Here is a 16,164-nt window from a genome sequence, read left to right as displayed (position 1 = left end):
CTGTCTGATTTCTTCTTTAATTTCCTCTGTGACCCATTGATTATTCAGAAGTGTGCTGTTCAATTTCCATGTGTTTATGAAATTCTTGCCATTTCTTTTGCCATTGATCTCCAATTTCATCGCACTATGGTCTGATAATATACAAAGAATATACAATTCCTTTGCACTTACTTAAACATGTTCTATGAGAGAGTATGTGGTCTATTTTGTAGAACGACTCATGTGCAGCTGAAAAGAATGTGTATTCTGATTTTGTGGGGTGGAACACTCTGTAAACATCTGTTAAGTTCATTTTTTCAAGAGTTTGATTGAGTTCTAGTATTTCATTACTTATTTTTTGTCTAGTTGATCTATCTATTTGTGACAGTGGGGTATTGAGGTCCCCCACTATTATTGTATTAGTGCATATATGACTTTTCATGTCTGTTAATATTTGTTTTATATAGTTGGACATACTAGCGTTTGATGCATATATATTTATGATTGTCATCTCTTCCTGTTGGACTGTTCCCTTTACAAGGATATAGTGTCCTTCTTTGTCTCTCTTAGTCGGTGTTGTTTTGAAATCCACTTGATCTGCAAAGAGAATAGCTACTCTTGCTTTTTGGGGGGTTCTGGTCACATGGAGTATTTTTTCCACCCTTTAACTTTTAGTCTATGAGTTTCTTTTTGAATTAAGTGTGTTTCTTGAATGCAGCATATTGTTGGATTTTGCTTCTTGACCCATTTTGCCAGTCTATTTCTTTTGGGGTTTTTTGTTCTTTTGTTTTTGTGGTACCAGGGATTGAACTTGTCCTTGCACTTGCGAGGCAGGTGGTGGAATCACTGAGCTAAATCCCTGGCCCCTGGTCTACTTCTTTTGATTGGTGAGTTGAGACCATTAACATTGATGGTTATAACTCATACATATTGATTTATCATTGTCATGACTTTTTCTTTTTGTTTGACTCCCCCTTTGCTTTTAATTTCTTGTCATGCCCAGTGGATTCATTCTGCTGGGCTTCCTGGGGTTGTGATCCTCGTTGTCTTTTCCTAGGATTTTGTCTAAAATTTTTTGGAGTGCTGGTTTGGTATTCATGAAGTTGCTAAGGTGCTCTTTGTCATGAAAGTATCTTATTTCACCATCAATTTTGAAAGATAGTTTTGCAGGGTACATCAATCTGGACTGCTTTCCTTTGTACATGATTTGTTTCTTTTCTCGAACTGCTTGTAGAACTTTGTTCTTCTGTTGGGTTTCTGGAATCTTAACTATTATATGTCTATGTGTAGATTTTTTTTTATCAAGGCTAGTTGGAGTCCGATATGCCTCACTTATCTGTATGTCAAGTTCTTTTCCCCTGCTTGGGAAGTTTTCTGCCATTACTTCTGTGAACAGTTTTTTTATGTCATCTGCACTCTCTCCTGTTTCTTCGTTGACTCCAATCAGTCTTATGTTATTCTTCTTTGCATCATCTAGCAGCTGCTGGATTGATTTCTCTTGGTCCCTTACAATTTTGAAGCAATTTTTCTTTTCCTGGTCACAATTGCAATCTTATCTTCTATATCTGAAATTCTCTTCTCACACTGGCTCATTCTGCTGTTTCAGTGGAGTTTTTAATCTCCTGGAAATCTGTTTGCATCTGTTTTATGGATTCCATTTGTTTCCTATGTTGAGATTCCATCATGTTCCTCAGCTCCTTTCTAGATTTATCAATCATGTCTTGCACTATGAGCACAATCTCTGCTGTTATCTGAGAAATTATTTCTGATTTCATTTTTTCCAGATCCTCTTTTGTTGCCAGTTCAGGGAGTCCAGGTGGTTGAGTATTAGAGTGTTCCTTCTCATTTCCCTTTGAGGTTGCTGTAGGTGATCTGGAAGTCTGGTTTTGAGACTTATTTATGTGTCTTCTCATTTTGATGGGGGGAGGTGCTGTTGGCGCCCCTGCGGCTCACCTCCTCTGCACTAGGAGTGGTGGAATGGTGGCTGGGAGGCCCCTTCCTCTGCACTGGGAGCAGTGGAACAGCAGCTGGGAGGCCCCTTCCTCTGTGCTGGGAGTGGTGGAATGGTGGCCAGGAGGCCCCTTCTTCTCAAGAGATCTGGATTTAAATGGACCTAGATGAATTTACTAAACTCACCTGTAAAATATAATGAAAATACCTGCACTGCATTGTGCATTTCACAGGATCCTTATAAAGATACACACATTCTGCTGTGCAAGCACAAGGACCCGAGTTCCATCCCTGGTACCAAAAGAAATAAAGATACACACATAGCCAGATACTCTGGTGCAAACCTGTAATCCCAGCACTTGAGAGGCTGAGACAGAAGTATCGCTGTGAGTTCAGGGCCAGCCTGGGCTACACAGTGAGTTCAAGCCTAGCCTGAATCACATAGTGAAACCTTGTCTCAAAAAAACAAAAGAAAGAGAGAGAGACAGAGAAAGGAAGAAAGAAAGAGAAAGAAAAAAGATTAGGGTTTTTAGTGAAACCTTAACTGAATGAAGAGTTGTAGTGAAACCCTTGCTGAATTAAAATAGTATTTCAGGGCCAGGGATTTAGCTCAGTGGTTCTGCCACCTGCCTCACAAGTGCAAGGTCCTGAGTTCAATCCCTGGTACCAAAAAAACATAAAATAAAATAGTATTTCTTTGTTATCACAGTATCTGCTCAATACTCCTTTAAGCATTCTCCATGATTTATTCCACTTCATTTGAGTTACAGAGAAACTAGACAACTTGCTAAAGATTTAACTGTTAATAGGCACTGAAGCCAAGTGTGGTGGTGCATGCCTGTAATCCCAGCCTTTGAGAGGTTGAGGCCGAAGGATCACAAAGAGTTCAAGGCCAGCCTGGGCTACATAGTAAGATCAAATCCAGCCTGAACAGCCTGAGAGACTCTGTAGCAAAAAAGTAATAAAACAAAAACAAAAAAAGGTATTAAAGCTGAATTTGAATATTGAATTCAGAGTGTGAGTTACCGACTGAGCCTGAAAGATAGTGGCTGGCAGGGAGTGTATAGTAAGGGACATGAGTGAGACATAATTCATGCAGGGCCTCATGGTATATGGTTTAGGGTGAAAAAAAGTTTAAATGACATGAGGGTAAGTGCCAGTGGAATGGCCAATCAAAAGCCAAGAATTTCATTACCACAGTGTGGATGCCTTGAGATTCCCATGGATTTTGCTGTAAGCAGACTTTTTCATGACTCAAAGGCAGAAAGCCTAAAAAACATGTTTCATTTAGAATAGGCAAACTATTGGGAATATGTCTATTCATTATTGACCAGGAAGTGACATTACCATTGAATTTTCCAAATTGATAATCACTCTTGGAATTTGTATTTTAGGTTCCTCGTTTTAAGTTTCCAGTTACACAATATCCAATTTCCTTGGAAATTTTCAGTGACAATAAATTTGTTCCAGTGAAATCTCCGTATTTTGTTACTGTGACTGAAGTGAATAGGAGGAAAAACTGGCAACTAAGTAGGGTTTGCTGTCTTTTATAATTATTTTATCTTACAAGTAATATTATTAGCACTTATTTACAAAGATCAGTGGTTTACATGGCCTGTTTACACAAGAGATAGCAGGAGTTGTTTGGAAAAGGGTTCCAATCCATTGCCACATGGCTGTTTACTTCTGTTGTCTCCCATTTAAGTCCTCATCATTGCCAGTGACCTGGATTCTATAGCTTAAAAATATTTTAAGAACTTGAACTGCAAAAAATATGAAAGTCATTTTGTAGATTACTAATAATTGATTGAATTTGTGCTAGATGTAGGCCTGGGGGTCTCACTTTGTTGCAGTGTCCTTTGAGCTACATTTCCAGACATTTTATATGTTGATTTTGAGACAAGTTCTGGGGATTTAGCTCAGAAGAGGGGGTGGGGCTGGGGATTTAGCTCAGTGGCACTATGCCTGCCTTGCAAGTGCAAGGTCCTGAGTTCAATGCCCAGTACCAAAAAAGAAAAAGAAAAAAGAAGAAGAGAGAGAGGGAGAGAGAGAGGAAAAGAGAGAGATAAATTGCCTAAACTACCCTTGAACTTATGATCCTCCTCCTCAGCCTTCCATGTAGCTGGGATTCCAGGTATGCACCACCAGGCCCAGCTTCTCATTTATTCAGTGTGGCACAGGAGGTTATAAAGATGTTGCCAGGTAATCTATAGGATCTGACTTCTAATTTTTTAAATTTTATTTTAGGATTCTATTTCTAATTATATGAATAAAAAATTCTTAGAGTTTTTATGGTAAAATAATTGAAAAGATGCAGAAATATATTTAAATAAGAAAAAGGAAATTTACCTTTATTCAATTTTATCTTGAATATACAACTTTGTATTGCATATTTTTTGTACGTGTGAATATTTTGAGGAGAGAAAACTAGAGAGAAATAGAAATAGAAATTTTATCAATCATTAATATATGACTAAATATACAGACATTTGGAATTCAGTGACTCTTATTCTGCCCATATTTATTTATTTACTTTAGAAAATTAAAAATTCTGTAAAGTAAAACTACTAAATATATTGCTTTAATTAATATCCTGATAATTTTCTGTTGTATGTTGGAGGCTTGCTCTTACTAGATTTCCAGTACTAATTGTTAAATATTTAAACATCTTTCAAACTGGTGGTAAGCCATTGATAGTCTGAAATTAGCCATGGTGAGAATATTTACACTATGGATATTGGCTAAGGCTATAAGCAAAACTTATGTTTTACCTTTGGATCCCAAATACAGTTATACCACTGGAATTTTGAATTTCTAACTCCTGTACTACCTAGAAAAAATGTCAAAAAAAGGCAAGGATCATGAATCACTTCTTTTGAAAAAAGACTTAAGTGACCCTAATGTGAAACTTTACTTCTACCTTGTTAAAAATCCTTTACTCATCACCAAGGAGGTTGTGAGATGATCTCATTGCCAAAAACACAAAGATTGTTCACGTGAGAACTGGTGATAAGCAAAGGGCTGAAGGAAAAGTTCAGCCTGAAGAAAAGTGGTCAAGAGCCAGGGATTGAGCTCAGTGGTTCCGCCGCCTGCCTTGCAAGCACAAGGACCCGAGTTTGATCCCTGGTACCAAAAAAAAAAAAAAGAAAAGTGGTCAAAAGCCTTGTCCATCCCAAGGATGTCATTGAAGCCAATGTGAGATATTGGGCTTTATTTCCCCTAAAGATATCTTCTACAAAGCCAAGTAGAACTAAAAGCATGAGATAACTTAGTCATGTTCTAGAGTAGAATCTTTCACTGTACCTTAATGTATGTCACAAACTTTATGCAGAATGAGAACATGATTTGTGTGTGCTTCAAATATATTTTGTCTTTTTAGAACACACTATACCAGAAAATATGAAAAAAATTAAAAATTACTTAGAACCAATTCTTCATACTTCAGTGTATAATCCCTCAGGTCTCAATTTAAGTATAAAGGTAAGTTGGTAGAACTATTTATTGTGCTAGGTTTAGATAAAACATATATATCTAAACTATGATGTTAATTTTATAGTATAGATATCCATGAGTAGGGGAATAGCAACTTTCAGGTATATGGAGAGGGCTGGCTAGTGGTTGTAGTTCCACGTGGAGTGTGCTTAGCATGCATGAGAATGGGTTCAATCCCAGCACCAACAAATAAATAACAATAAAGTATATGGAGAGTGTTTGCTTTTCCTCCATTTCCCTTCATATTATTACTTCTAAAGCAATGTAAAGTTAAATTTAACATTAACTTACTATTTTTTAAACTGATAGACAAGAGAGATTATCTAAAGTGGAACAGAAAGGGTATTTCTATAACTTAGGGGAAATAAATGGGCTCAGTATTCTTCATGGAGATATATATGGGTTATGTCTTCTAGTACCAGCTGTCCACAAAAACACTTGAAGTGATTATAATCCAGGTAATTGTGTAAACCATTAAAATTAGGGGGTATATCAGAAATACAAATATTGAGGGTTAGCCCAAAATACTCATCAAGGCCAAGTGAGGTTTTATGTTTTTGTTTCTTCTTTTTTTTTGGTACTGGGGATCGAACTTGGGTCCTTGCACTTGCGAGGCAAGCGGCAGAACCACTGCGCTAAATCCCTGGCTTTTGACCACTTTTCTTCAGGCTGAACTTTTCCTTCAGCCCTTTGCTTATCACCAGCCCTTTGTTTCTTCTTTATTTAAAAAAAAAACTATTATTGAATTCCTTTTCTTCAGTCTCTCTTTTTGATACATGATACATATGTCCAAGAGCCTTAGGAAGAGGATAGGAATATTTCTATGCAGCATTCATAGGGAAAGTGGCCTCAGTGTATTTTCACTTGCAGGAAATATGCATGTTGATGCTGCTATTGACAGGTATGTTTTTTTCCCACAGGGCTCTGAGCTTTTTCACTTCAGAGTGTCCATCATCCCAGGGGTCACTTTTTGTAACTTAGTTGAAGAATTTCAGGTAATTTCAGTGAATGCATAAGGTATCAAATGGGGTGATGAATGAGGAAACAACACAAGTGCCAATCCAGAAGGCACCAAAGAGAGAAACTGAGCAAAATTCATGTTATGGGTAAGGCTCAGTGAAAAGATATTCTGGAGAATGGTAGTGTGGATGCCTGATAGATACTGAATCTCTGTATAACTCTCACCAGAATTAGGTGATTAGTTGTGGGAATCATATAATGTCCCATGTGTTTGCATTACTAGTTTCAGAAAGCTTAAAGACTTTGCTTTTTCTATTGCAGATTTATGTTGATGAAGTACCATTGCCATTTCCAGGACATACACTTATTGCTGTTGCAGCAGCCTTTGTGCTAGGGGGATTGATTTTTGCAGCATTTATGCTTCAACTGCATAACATCCACCCATGGAGGGCATTCCAAAGATGGATTAGAAGAAAAAAATCAGCTGTGTCAAATAACCCTGTCACTTAAACTGGCTTACAGATGAAAGTCTAGATAGCAAATGATAATCCAAAATTCTCTTTTATGTTCTAATTTTATTAAATAAATCATAAAACAATTATTTAAATGTTGAATATATAAACTAGATAAGTTACTAAAGCATTACCAATATGATTCAAATTTTTGTCATTGTTCTTACCATTCCATTTTGAACACATAGAAAATTTATTTCTGTAAAAGATTTTCCTTAAGGTTTTTTGGAAAACAAAATGATGACCATCTCTGCATGAAATGGGTTTTATATATTTTTGTCTCTTACTGGCTGGAGCCCCATTCTGTGGGGTCATACCCTGAGCCTTGCTATGTCCAGAGGAGAGTATGAAGAGGGCACAGTTACTCCAGGAAAGATGATGTGCTTACAGAGCCTTGTGGGAATTAAAGAACCCATTTAGGTGTCTTAAGAAAACTTCAAAACCAGACTGACATACCTAAACAGAGGGAAATGTGACCCCATCACAAGATGTTGGAGGAATACTATGGCTACATGTGGTACTGGCTTGCAAACACATGCAGCATGAAGAATTCCAAAAGACCTATCTCCGTGTGCTCTCAGCCTACCTGTTTCTGGGTAGCCAGAAGACGACTAATACATTCAAGAACCACAGGGTTATTTTCTTATTTTATAGCTCCCTCTTACCAAGCAAAGTACTGTAAGCTGATCACTAGTGTGAAGAGATCTTAGGCCCCAAGATTCAAGGCACCTCCTCACTGGGCAAAGTTTAAGGAAATCTCAAATACCCAAAAGGGGCCAAAGGGAAATCTCCCAAAGAGGAATTCTAAGCTGTCTTTAGTAAAAGTCTGTTGTTTGGGGGAGTGATTAACTGAGTTGTTCCCATAGTTACAAACCATATAACTGGTGGAGGTTTCTGAAAGGAATTGAAAAAAGGGTTGAAAGTTTTGCACAAGACAATGATTAAAACAAAGCCAGCAAAAAAATAGAACCAAAAGAGCATTCAAACCAGCAGTCAAAATCAAAATCAAACACATACCCAAAACACAGAGATCAGGAGCTGGAAACCCAATGGTTTTCCATTCTCCAGTCAAAGGAGGAGCTAAGAGACTCAAGAAGCCTATTTGCCAGGCATGGTGGTGTGCACCTGTAATCCCAACACCCAGGGAGGTGAGCCTGGAGGATCAAAAATCAAGCCTGGCCTGAGCAACTTTACAACCTAGCCAGACTTGTCTCAAAATAAAAAATAAAAATAAAATAGGCTGGAAATATAGCTCAGGTTCAATCCCCAGTACTGCCAAAAGAAAAAAAACAAACACTCAGTACTTAGGCGAAGATGGGGTGGGAGGCAGGCTCCAAAACCCATTGTTCCCTACCCTTCTCTGCACTCCTTACTGCTCATTATACTAATTGTGCCACTGTCATCAGATAGTTAAGTGGTGCCATCTTGCCTTGTTTCGGAGTTTTATCATCCTCTTTGCTAGCAATCTTACTCACTTTGGGCAATGAATTTTTCTACATTATGTTTTGTAGACCCATCCTAGTATGGATATATACTATCTCTTGGGGTCTCCTCAGGACCCTAGTCAATAAGTTTATCTAATTTCCTCTTGTCTAATTTTATGTTCTATTTCCCATGTTTAAATTCTCTCAGAACCTAATTCTGTCACTATCTGTTACTACTATTTTGGCTTCTTCTAGTACATACTGACATGTTCTTTGCAAAGCACATATCTGATAAAGAGCTTATATCCAGGGGCCGGGGATTTAGCTCAATGGTTCTAGTGCCTGCCTCGCAAGCACAAGGTCCTGAGTTCAATCCCCAGTACCAAAAATAAAAAAGAAAGAGTTTATATCCAGAATATATTTTTTAAACTCTCAAAAGTCAATTCTTATGATATAATACATGATCCAATTTTTAAAATAGCAAATGATTTGAACACACACTTCAGTAAGAAGATAAAAGCATAGTTCCATGATTTGGATCTTGAATACCCCCCAACATGAACACACACACAAATGCCCATGTTTTTAAAAGCTTGATGCCCAGAGTGGCACTATTGGGAGGTGATGGAACCTTTGAGAGATGGTTCCTAGTGAGAGGTCCTACGTCATTAAGGCCATGCCCTTGAAAGAGATTGTGGAACTTTGGTCCCTTCCTCTCTCTTTGCTTCCTGCCATAAATTGAGTCATTTGGTCTACCGTACACTCCCTGCCTATTATGTTTTATATCTAAAATGTCAGCCAGGACTTCTGGGAAGATGGCAGAGTGGTGAGCAGTGGCAAATGAGCCTCTCTGAGATTCAGAGTCCAGCAACATGGAGAAGAGAAGAAAAGAGGAAAATGGGTTCCCAGGACCCAGCAAGGATCTGAGGCAAGAATTGGAGCCAACAGGGAGGGCAAAGGGACCTCAGTGCGGAAGAGGGAGGTAGCAAGCAGCACCGCTTTCTCCTTGAGTCCTGGCTCACAGTGTAGGAGGGGCAGTTCAAACCAGCAGAGGCATGGTGACTACTGGTGACTCCAAAGACCTCTACAGAGTAGTGCACCAGTGGAACAGAGCAGTGGATACTGTGGACTGCAGAGGATGGTGAGTCATTCTAGACTGGTTCAGGTGTCCCCATGAGGGGGGATTAGCCAGTCACCATTTTGTAAAGGGGCCAACTGAACTCAAGACTCAGACCAGCAGTGGGTTGGCTCCAACTTGGGGCTCCCAGGGTCAGGATGAGGTACAGCCATGGGAGACATCCTGGGCCCAAGAGCCAAGTTCAGGCTGGCAGGAGGCACCTGGAGTGTTGTGAGGTGAACAACTCAGGTCCCAGCATCACAGCCAGAAATCAGAAGCAGGCTGAACTTCAGTGGAGCCGAAAGTACAGGCTTGCTGAGATTATCCACTACCCTGCTATATAATTCTATGCAAATGTGGTGTGATCTACCAACAGGGATCTGGGCTCTGTCTGCCCCTTTTGTCTATCAATGACAGCAGACATTGAAGTGAACATTCTTTTCCCCTTCTTTCTTTACTTTTTTCTTTTTCGTAATTATTTGTTCTTATTTTTATATGAGAGAAATTTTTTTTTTTTGGTACCGGGGATCAAACTCGGGACCTTGTGCTTGCAAGGTAGGCGCTGGAAACACTGAGCTAAATCCTCGGCCCCTCTTATTTTTATATGAGTGTGAACATCGTTTCTAGTTTTTTGTTGTTGATGTTTTATTCTGTTCTTGTTTCTGTTTTTTCCTTATTTCTTTCCCTGCTGTTTTCTTCACCAGATTTCCAAAGCTTGCATAATCTCCCTTTGTCCTTCAGCCTTTCTTCTAATTACTTTCTCTTCTATTTCTCTATTTTTTCCCCTAATGCCTTTTAAATTCTTTCTCCTGAGGGTAAAATTACCATATTGAAGAGATATTTACTGTATACAATTTTCTGGTTTGTTTTAGATTTTGTTATATAGCTACAAATCTTGTCCATATGGTTAAAGTTGGCAAATTAATAGTTACCACAGTTTGTTATTTCTAGGCTGTGTTCAATGCTATTGTTATTACTAATTATACTACTTTAGCCAAGGTGACATAATTGCTCCAATCAGTTATTCTTCCTTGTATACCAAGACTGAGATTGTCTGAGGGTCATAAACAATACTATAGGCCATACCAAAGAACAATGGGCTAGGTCAAATAGGCAGCAACTTATCATTCTCAATAAATTTAAGAGGTAGGCTCTCCTGGGGCTGGGGATTTAGCTCAGTGGCTCCACTGCCTGCCCCACAAGTGCAAGGACCCGAGTTTGATACCCAGTACCAAAAAGAAAAAGAAAAAAAAAGGGGGTAGGCTCTTGCAACAGACTCAAAAGCCAAAAGTCAGCTACACCTAGAAGATATCTCTGAAAAATAGTCAGTACTTAAGGTTCTCGATACTAACAATAAAGCTATTTACCATAAGCAATTTACAAGCATCTATGCAGAAGCTAAACTAAAAGAAATTAAAAATGAGAAGACATGGCAGCAAGATGTAACCCCAAACTTCCAGCTCACCAAAGGCAAGCCCAGAGGGCAATGAGGTGAAACAATTTAAAAGCCACCCACCTGTGCTCTCTGAAATGGTAACAGTGGAAGTAACAAAGCATATGAATGAGACTCTAGAAAAATTCAAAATAGAAATAATTTCTCAGATAACTAAAGAGATGATGACCATAATGAAGAACATAGTGAATCTAGAGTAGATACAAATATTTAAAATAAAGGAGCTTAGGAAAATGATGGAAACCATGAATGCCCAGCATAAAGAAATGGAATCCAAGAAACAGACTCAAACAGATATCCAGGAGTTTAAAAATTCTTTTGAAAGTATACACAGCAAAAAGAACCTATGTGAGGACAGAATATCAGATCTAGAAGACAAGTTTGCAGTTAGCAAACATGAGAAAAAAGATTTCTTTAAAATAGCAAAGAACCATGAAAAATCAATCCAACAGATGCTAGATGATGCAAATAATAACGTAAGATTGATCAGAGTTGATGAAAAAGCAGGAGTTAGTGCAAGCAATGTGAAAAACCTGCTCACAGAAGTAATGGCAGAAAACTTCCCAAGTAGAGGGGGATGTAGCTCAGCGGCACAGCACCTGCCTGGTAAGCTTGAGGCCCTGAGTTCAATCCCTGGTACTAAAAAAAAAAAGAAAACTTCCCAAGCATGGAAAAAGAATTTTACATACAGATAAGTGAAACATATAGGACTCAAATTAGCCATGATCAAAAAAAAATCTTCCCCAAGGCATGTAATAGTCAAGATTCCAGAAACCCAACAGAAGAACAAAATCCTACAGGCTGTTAGAGAAAAGAAACAAATCACCTACAAAGGAAAGCACATCAGAATCACAGCAGACTTCTCAATGCAAACCCTTAAATCAAGGAGAGCTTGGAGTGAGGTATTTCAAGCCCCAAAAGAAAACAACCCCTAACCCAGATTGATGTACCCCAAAAAATTATCTTTCAAAATTGATGGAGAAATAAGATACATCCATGACAAAGAACACCTGAAGAAATTTTAAAATGTCCCCCAAAGCCTCATGCACTCCCAGGTGGGCTTTTGGGAGTGGCTGGATGGTGGGTGTGTGGCAACTGGATCAGTCCACTGATTGGATTAGCATGGTTCTGGGTGTGGCTGAATGGATTTACAGAGGACAGATCCCTCACTCTGGATATAACTGGCACCAACCAATAGGCTTGTTGCCTAAATTTAATAAAAAAGGAAAGGAAGGCTCACTGCTGCTGCTTTTGTTCTCCCTGTCCTGCCATGGACTATTTCTCCTCTGCTATGCCACCCTGTCTTGGAACCAGCCAACTATTGACTGAAAACATTACAAACTGTGAGCTAAAATAAACCTTTCCTCCTTTAACTTGTGGATGTTAAGCTAGCAATGAGAAAGTAACTAAGACGCTACCATTGCCATCCAGTGCCCCCACCAGAGGCCTAAAAGCAAGGGGTCCACCAATCATGGACTGAAACAGCTAAAACCATGAGCCAAAACAACCTTTTCTGAGTCAGCTACATCCAATATTTCATTATAGTGGGCTGGGGATTTAGCTTAGTGGTTCCACTGCCTGCCTCGCAAGTGCAAGGATCTGAGTTCGATCCCCAGTACCAAAAAAAAAAATTTCATTATAGTGATGGAAAACTGACTAACACATATTTCAAATACATGAAAACCAGCCTATAAAAAGTAAATGAGATGGCACATGCCTGTAATTCCAGCACCTGATTCTTGGCAAATAATATTTCCTTAATAATCAAATCCATCAAGAACCAGGAAGGACCACATGCTTCTATTATAATACTTAATATTGTTTCAGAAATTATAACAAGGACAAGGAAACAAGTTAATTGTTATAACACAGGAAAAGCAAAAAGATAAAAAGCATCTCTTTCTCGTTGATATTATTTTATATCCAGAGAGCCCAAAAATATTCTAACAAGAAAAATATATTAGAATATATTCAAGTCTAGGAATGGTGGTGGACACCTGTAGTCCCAGCTACTTGGAAGCCTAAGGCAAGAGGATCCCAGGTTTGAGGCTAGCCTGGGCATCTCAGCAAGACATTGTCTCAAAATTTTAAGAAGGTATGTGGGGAGGGAGACTGGCTCAGTGGTAGAGTGCCCCTGGGTTCAGTCCCTAGCACCGCAAAAAAAAAATAAAAAAGATTAATAAACTTTATGAGGTAGCTTATAAATTAAAAGCACATATATCATTACTCTTATTTGAATAATAATTTCCTGGAAAAAGGAATGGAAAATGTTCTCATAGTAGCAACAAAATCTATCAAATAAAGTCATATATTGCTTAACGATGGGGATTTGTTTTGAGAAGCATCCCATTAGATGATTGTGCAAACATCATGGAGTGTACTTAGGCCAATTTAGATTCAACAGCCTGCTACACACCAGGGCTACATCCATGTGGGGTAGCCTGTTGCTCCTCAGCTTTAACCCTGTACAACATGTTACTGTGATGACTACAGTAGGTCACTGTAACTCAAAGGTAAATGTTTATCTGACCATATCTAAATGTAGAAAAACTACAGTACAAATAAGGACAAGATTTTAAAAAATGGTACACCTGTGTAGCTACTATGAAGGCGTTTCAGGGCTAGAAGTTGCTCTGGGTGACTCAGTGAGTGAGTGCCTAGGCCAAGGGCATTACTGTGCACTACCACAGACTCTGTAAATTCTGTTCCTTTAGGCTCCACTAAATGTATTTTCTTTCTTCAATAATAAACTTAGCTTACTGCAACTTTTTTCTTTATAAACTTTTTAATTCTTTTATCTTTTTTACTCATCCAGCTCTATGGTAATCATACGGGACTGAAACATCATTACGCAGCATTTAACTGTTCTTGGAAATCAATTCAACAAGTCTAAGAACAAGGGCCCAGAATGTAGCTCAGTGGTACAGCACTTGCTTAGCATGTCCAAAGTGCTTAGTTTGATTTCCAACACCACCACAACAACAATAAAAAAAGACTAGGACCTATATATAAAAGAAACTAAAAGATCTTTTTGAGAGCCATAAAGGAAAGACATAACATATTCTATCATAAAAACATCAATTCTTCAATGCAAGAACTGTATCTGACGCAATTCTAATGAAAAGGGTTTAGGGCTTGAATTGTTTTGGGTGGGGGATTTAGCTCAGTGGTTTTGCTGCCTGCTGTGCAAGCACAAGGACCCGAGTTTGATCCCCGGTATCAAAAAAAAATACTAAAGGCCCTGTTTTGTTGTGAACTTTGATTTTTGGTGCTGGGAAAATCACCTTTATGTTGAAGAATAAATGTCTTATGCTGGGCATGGTGGCACACACTTCTAGTCCTAGCTACTCCAAATGCCTGCAGCTGAGACAAGAGAATCACTTGAGCCCAGGAGTTTGAGGCCAGTGTGGTCAATGTCGTGAGGCTCTCCCTCAGACATAAGAAGGAAAGGAAGAAAGAGAGAGGGAGGAAGGAAGGAAGGGAAAGAAAGAAAGCCATTGTAATCAAGTGAACACAATATAAAAAACATATCAGTGGATCTAGGGATTTAGCTCAGTGGTGCCAAGCCTGCCTCGAAAGCGCAAGGTCCTGAGTTTGAGCCCCAGTTTAAAAAAAAAAATGATCAGTGGAATGTATTTAGCCCTAATATACTAGACCTGCATCAGGACGCTGAGGCAGCATTACACATTTGAGGCCAGTCTGACTACATAGTTAATTCAAGTCCAACCTACATAGCAAGACCATATTTCAAAAATCAAATAAATAAATATACTAGACTTCATGTTGACAAAGGCATTTTTTTTCAAATAGGTGTAAAAGAATGGATTATTTACAGCTGGCTTGTCCTCTGGAAGAAAACTGAGCCAGGTGTGGTGGTCCACACCTATAATCCCAGCGCTTGGGAAGCCAAAGCCAGAGGATCACCATGAGTTTGAGGCCAACCTGGGCTACATAGTGAGTTCAAGGCCACCCTGAACTATGTATTGAGACTGTCTGAAAAAAAACCAAGGGCCAGGGATTTAGCTCAGTGGCACCATCCCTGCCTCACAAGCACAAGGTCCTGAGTTACATCCCCGGTACCAAAAAAAAAAAGCTGGGCATAGTAATGCACACCTGTAATCCCAGCACTTGGGAGGTTGAGGCAGAAGGATCACTGTGAGTTCAAGACCAGCTTGTGCTACATAGTGAGTTCAGGCCCACCCTGAACTACAAAGCCAGACCCTGTCTCAAATTTAAAAAAAAAAAATTACATAAGCATCAAGCTGGATATGGTGCCACACATCTGTAATCCCAGCACTTGGGAGGCTGAGGTAGGAGGATTGTGAGTTCAAGCACAGCCTGGGCTACATAGCAAGATTTATCTAAAAATTTTAAAAATCAGAGGCATCTTCCAAGAAAATATGATTCCACATGTATGATCTAAAGGCAGGACAAACAAAACTGAAAACCCAAAAGCTAAGAATATTTTTTAAAACATGGGCATTATGACTCTATATAAAAATTAAAATCATTTTGAGGGGAAAGAGCACAACCAAAATCTATATATATAATAACAAACTTGGGGAAATATTTTAAAAATCACAGAATAAATTATATGATTAAGATCTCTAATGTACAACCAGTCACTGCAGCACATGCCTATAATCCTAGCACTCAAAAGGTTGAGGCAGGAGGATCACCACAAGTTCAAGGCCAGCCTGGGCTACATAGAGAAACCCTGTCTCAAAAAAATAAACAAAAAAATCCCTAATTTTCAAAAAAACTGAAATGTTTCAACAAAAAGGTTAGACAGCCCAAGGGAAAACTAGGTTGTTCTCAGGTAAGCACATTTAAATCAGGATACACAAACTGTTTACATGCAGTGGCAGTCAAGAAAATGCAAATTAAAATAACAAAATGATCCTTTCACCAGCCAATACAAATAAAAAAACACATAACATCTATGTGTACAAAGATGTGTGATGGGAGTACTCTCACATACTGCACATGGACGTGTCATCTGTGAGAGATGTTCCTGGAAATAATCTGGCAATAGCCAGGAACTATTTTGGGGACTTAGGCTATAGAAACAAAAGAAAATATGTCCTATGAAGTTTATTGTACCATTGTTTGAATTAGCAAAACTAAAACAATTAAGTGAATATTTATTGAGGGAGAGGAAGATAAGGAGATGTAAAAAGATTTAAAATGTGTTATGTACATGTACCAACTCCTCACGATAAATATAAACATATGTACTATAATCGTGTACTAATAAAAATTAAAATATAAAAAGTG

At 38.6% G+C, this 16,164-nt stretch overlaps 1 protein-coding gene across 5 annotated transcripts in view; it reads left to right on the top strand.

The window, feature by feature from the left end:
• Catsperb (catsper channel auxiliary subunit beta) overlaps positions 1 to 15,439 on the top strand; it is a 179,488-nt gene extending 164,049 nt beyond the window's left edge. For 2 of the 5 annotated variants that reach the window (XM_087195485.1, XM_087195486.1), the window contains 4 exons: positions 3,324 to 3,459; positions 5,309 to 5,409; positions 6,342 to 6,416; positions 6,703 to 15,439. In XM_087195485.1, the coding sequence (XP_087051611.1) occupies positions 3,324 to 3,459; positions 5,309 to 5,409; positions 6,342 to 6,416; positions 6,703 to 6,891 (501 nt within the window). In that variant the 3' untranslated portion in view covers positions 6,892 to 15,439. The remainder of the gene's footprint in view (positions 1 to 3,323; positions 3,460 to 5,308; positions 5,410 to 6,341; positions 6,417 to 6,702) is intronic. The other 3 variants (XM_087195483.1, XR_015445101.1, XM_087195484.1) reach the window with 3 other exon arrangements.
• Positions 15,440 to 16,164: the final 725 nt, after the last annotated feature.

Source organism: Heterocephalus glaber, unplaced genomic scaffold (genome assembly GCF_053883595.1).
Source record: "Heterocephalus glaber isolate CG9 unplaced genomic scaffold, H.glaber_assembly_v1.0 deba00001608, whole genome shotgun sequence".
In the NCBI taxonomy this organism is placed as follows: Eukaryota; Metazoa; Chordata; class Mammalia; order Rodentia; family Bathyergidae; genus Heterocephalus; species Heterocephalus glaber.
This window is presented reverse-complemented; position numbering and strand designations above follow the sequence as displayed.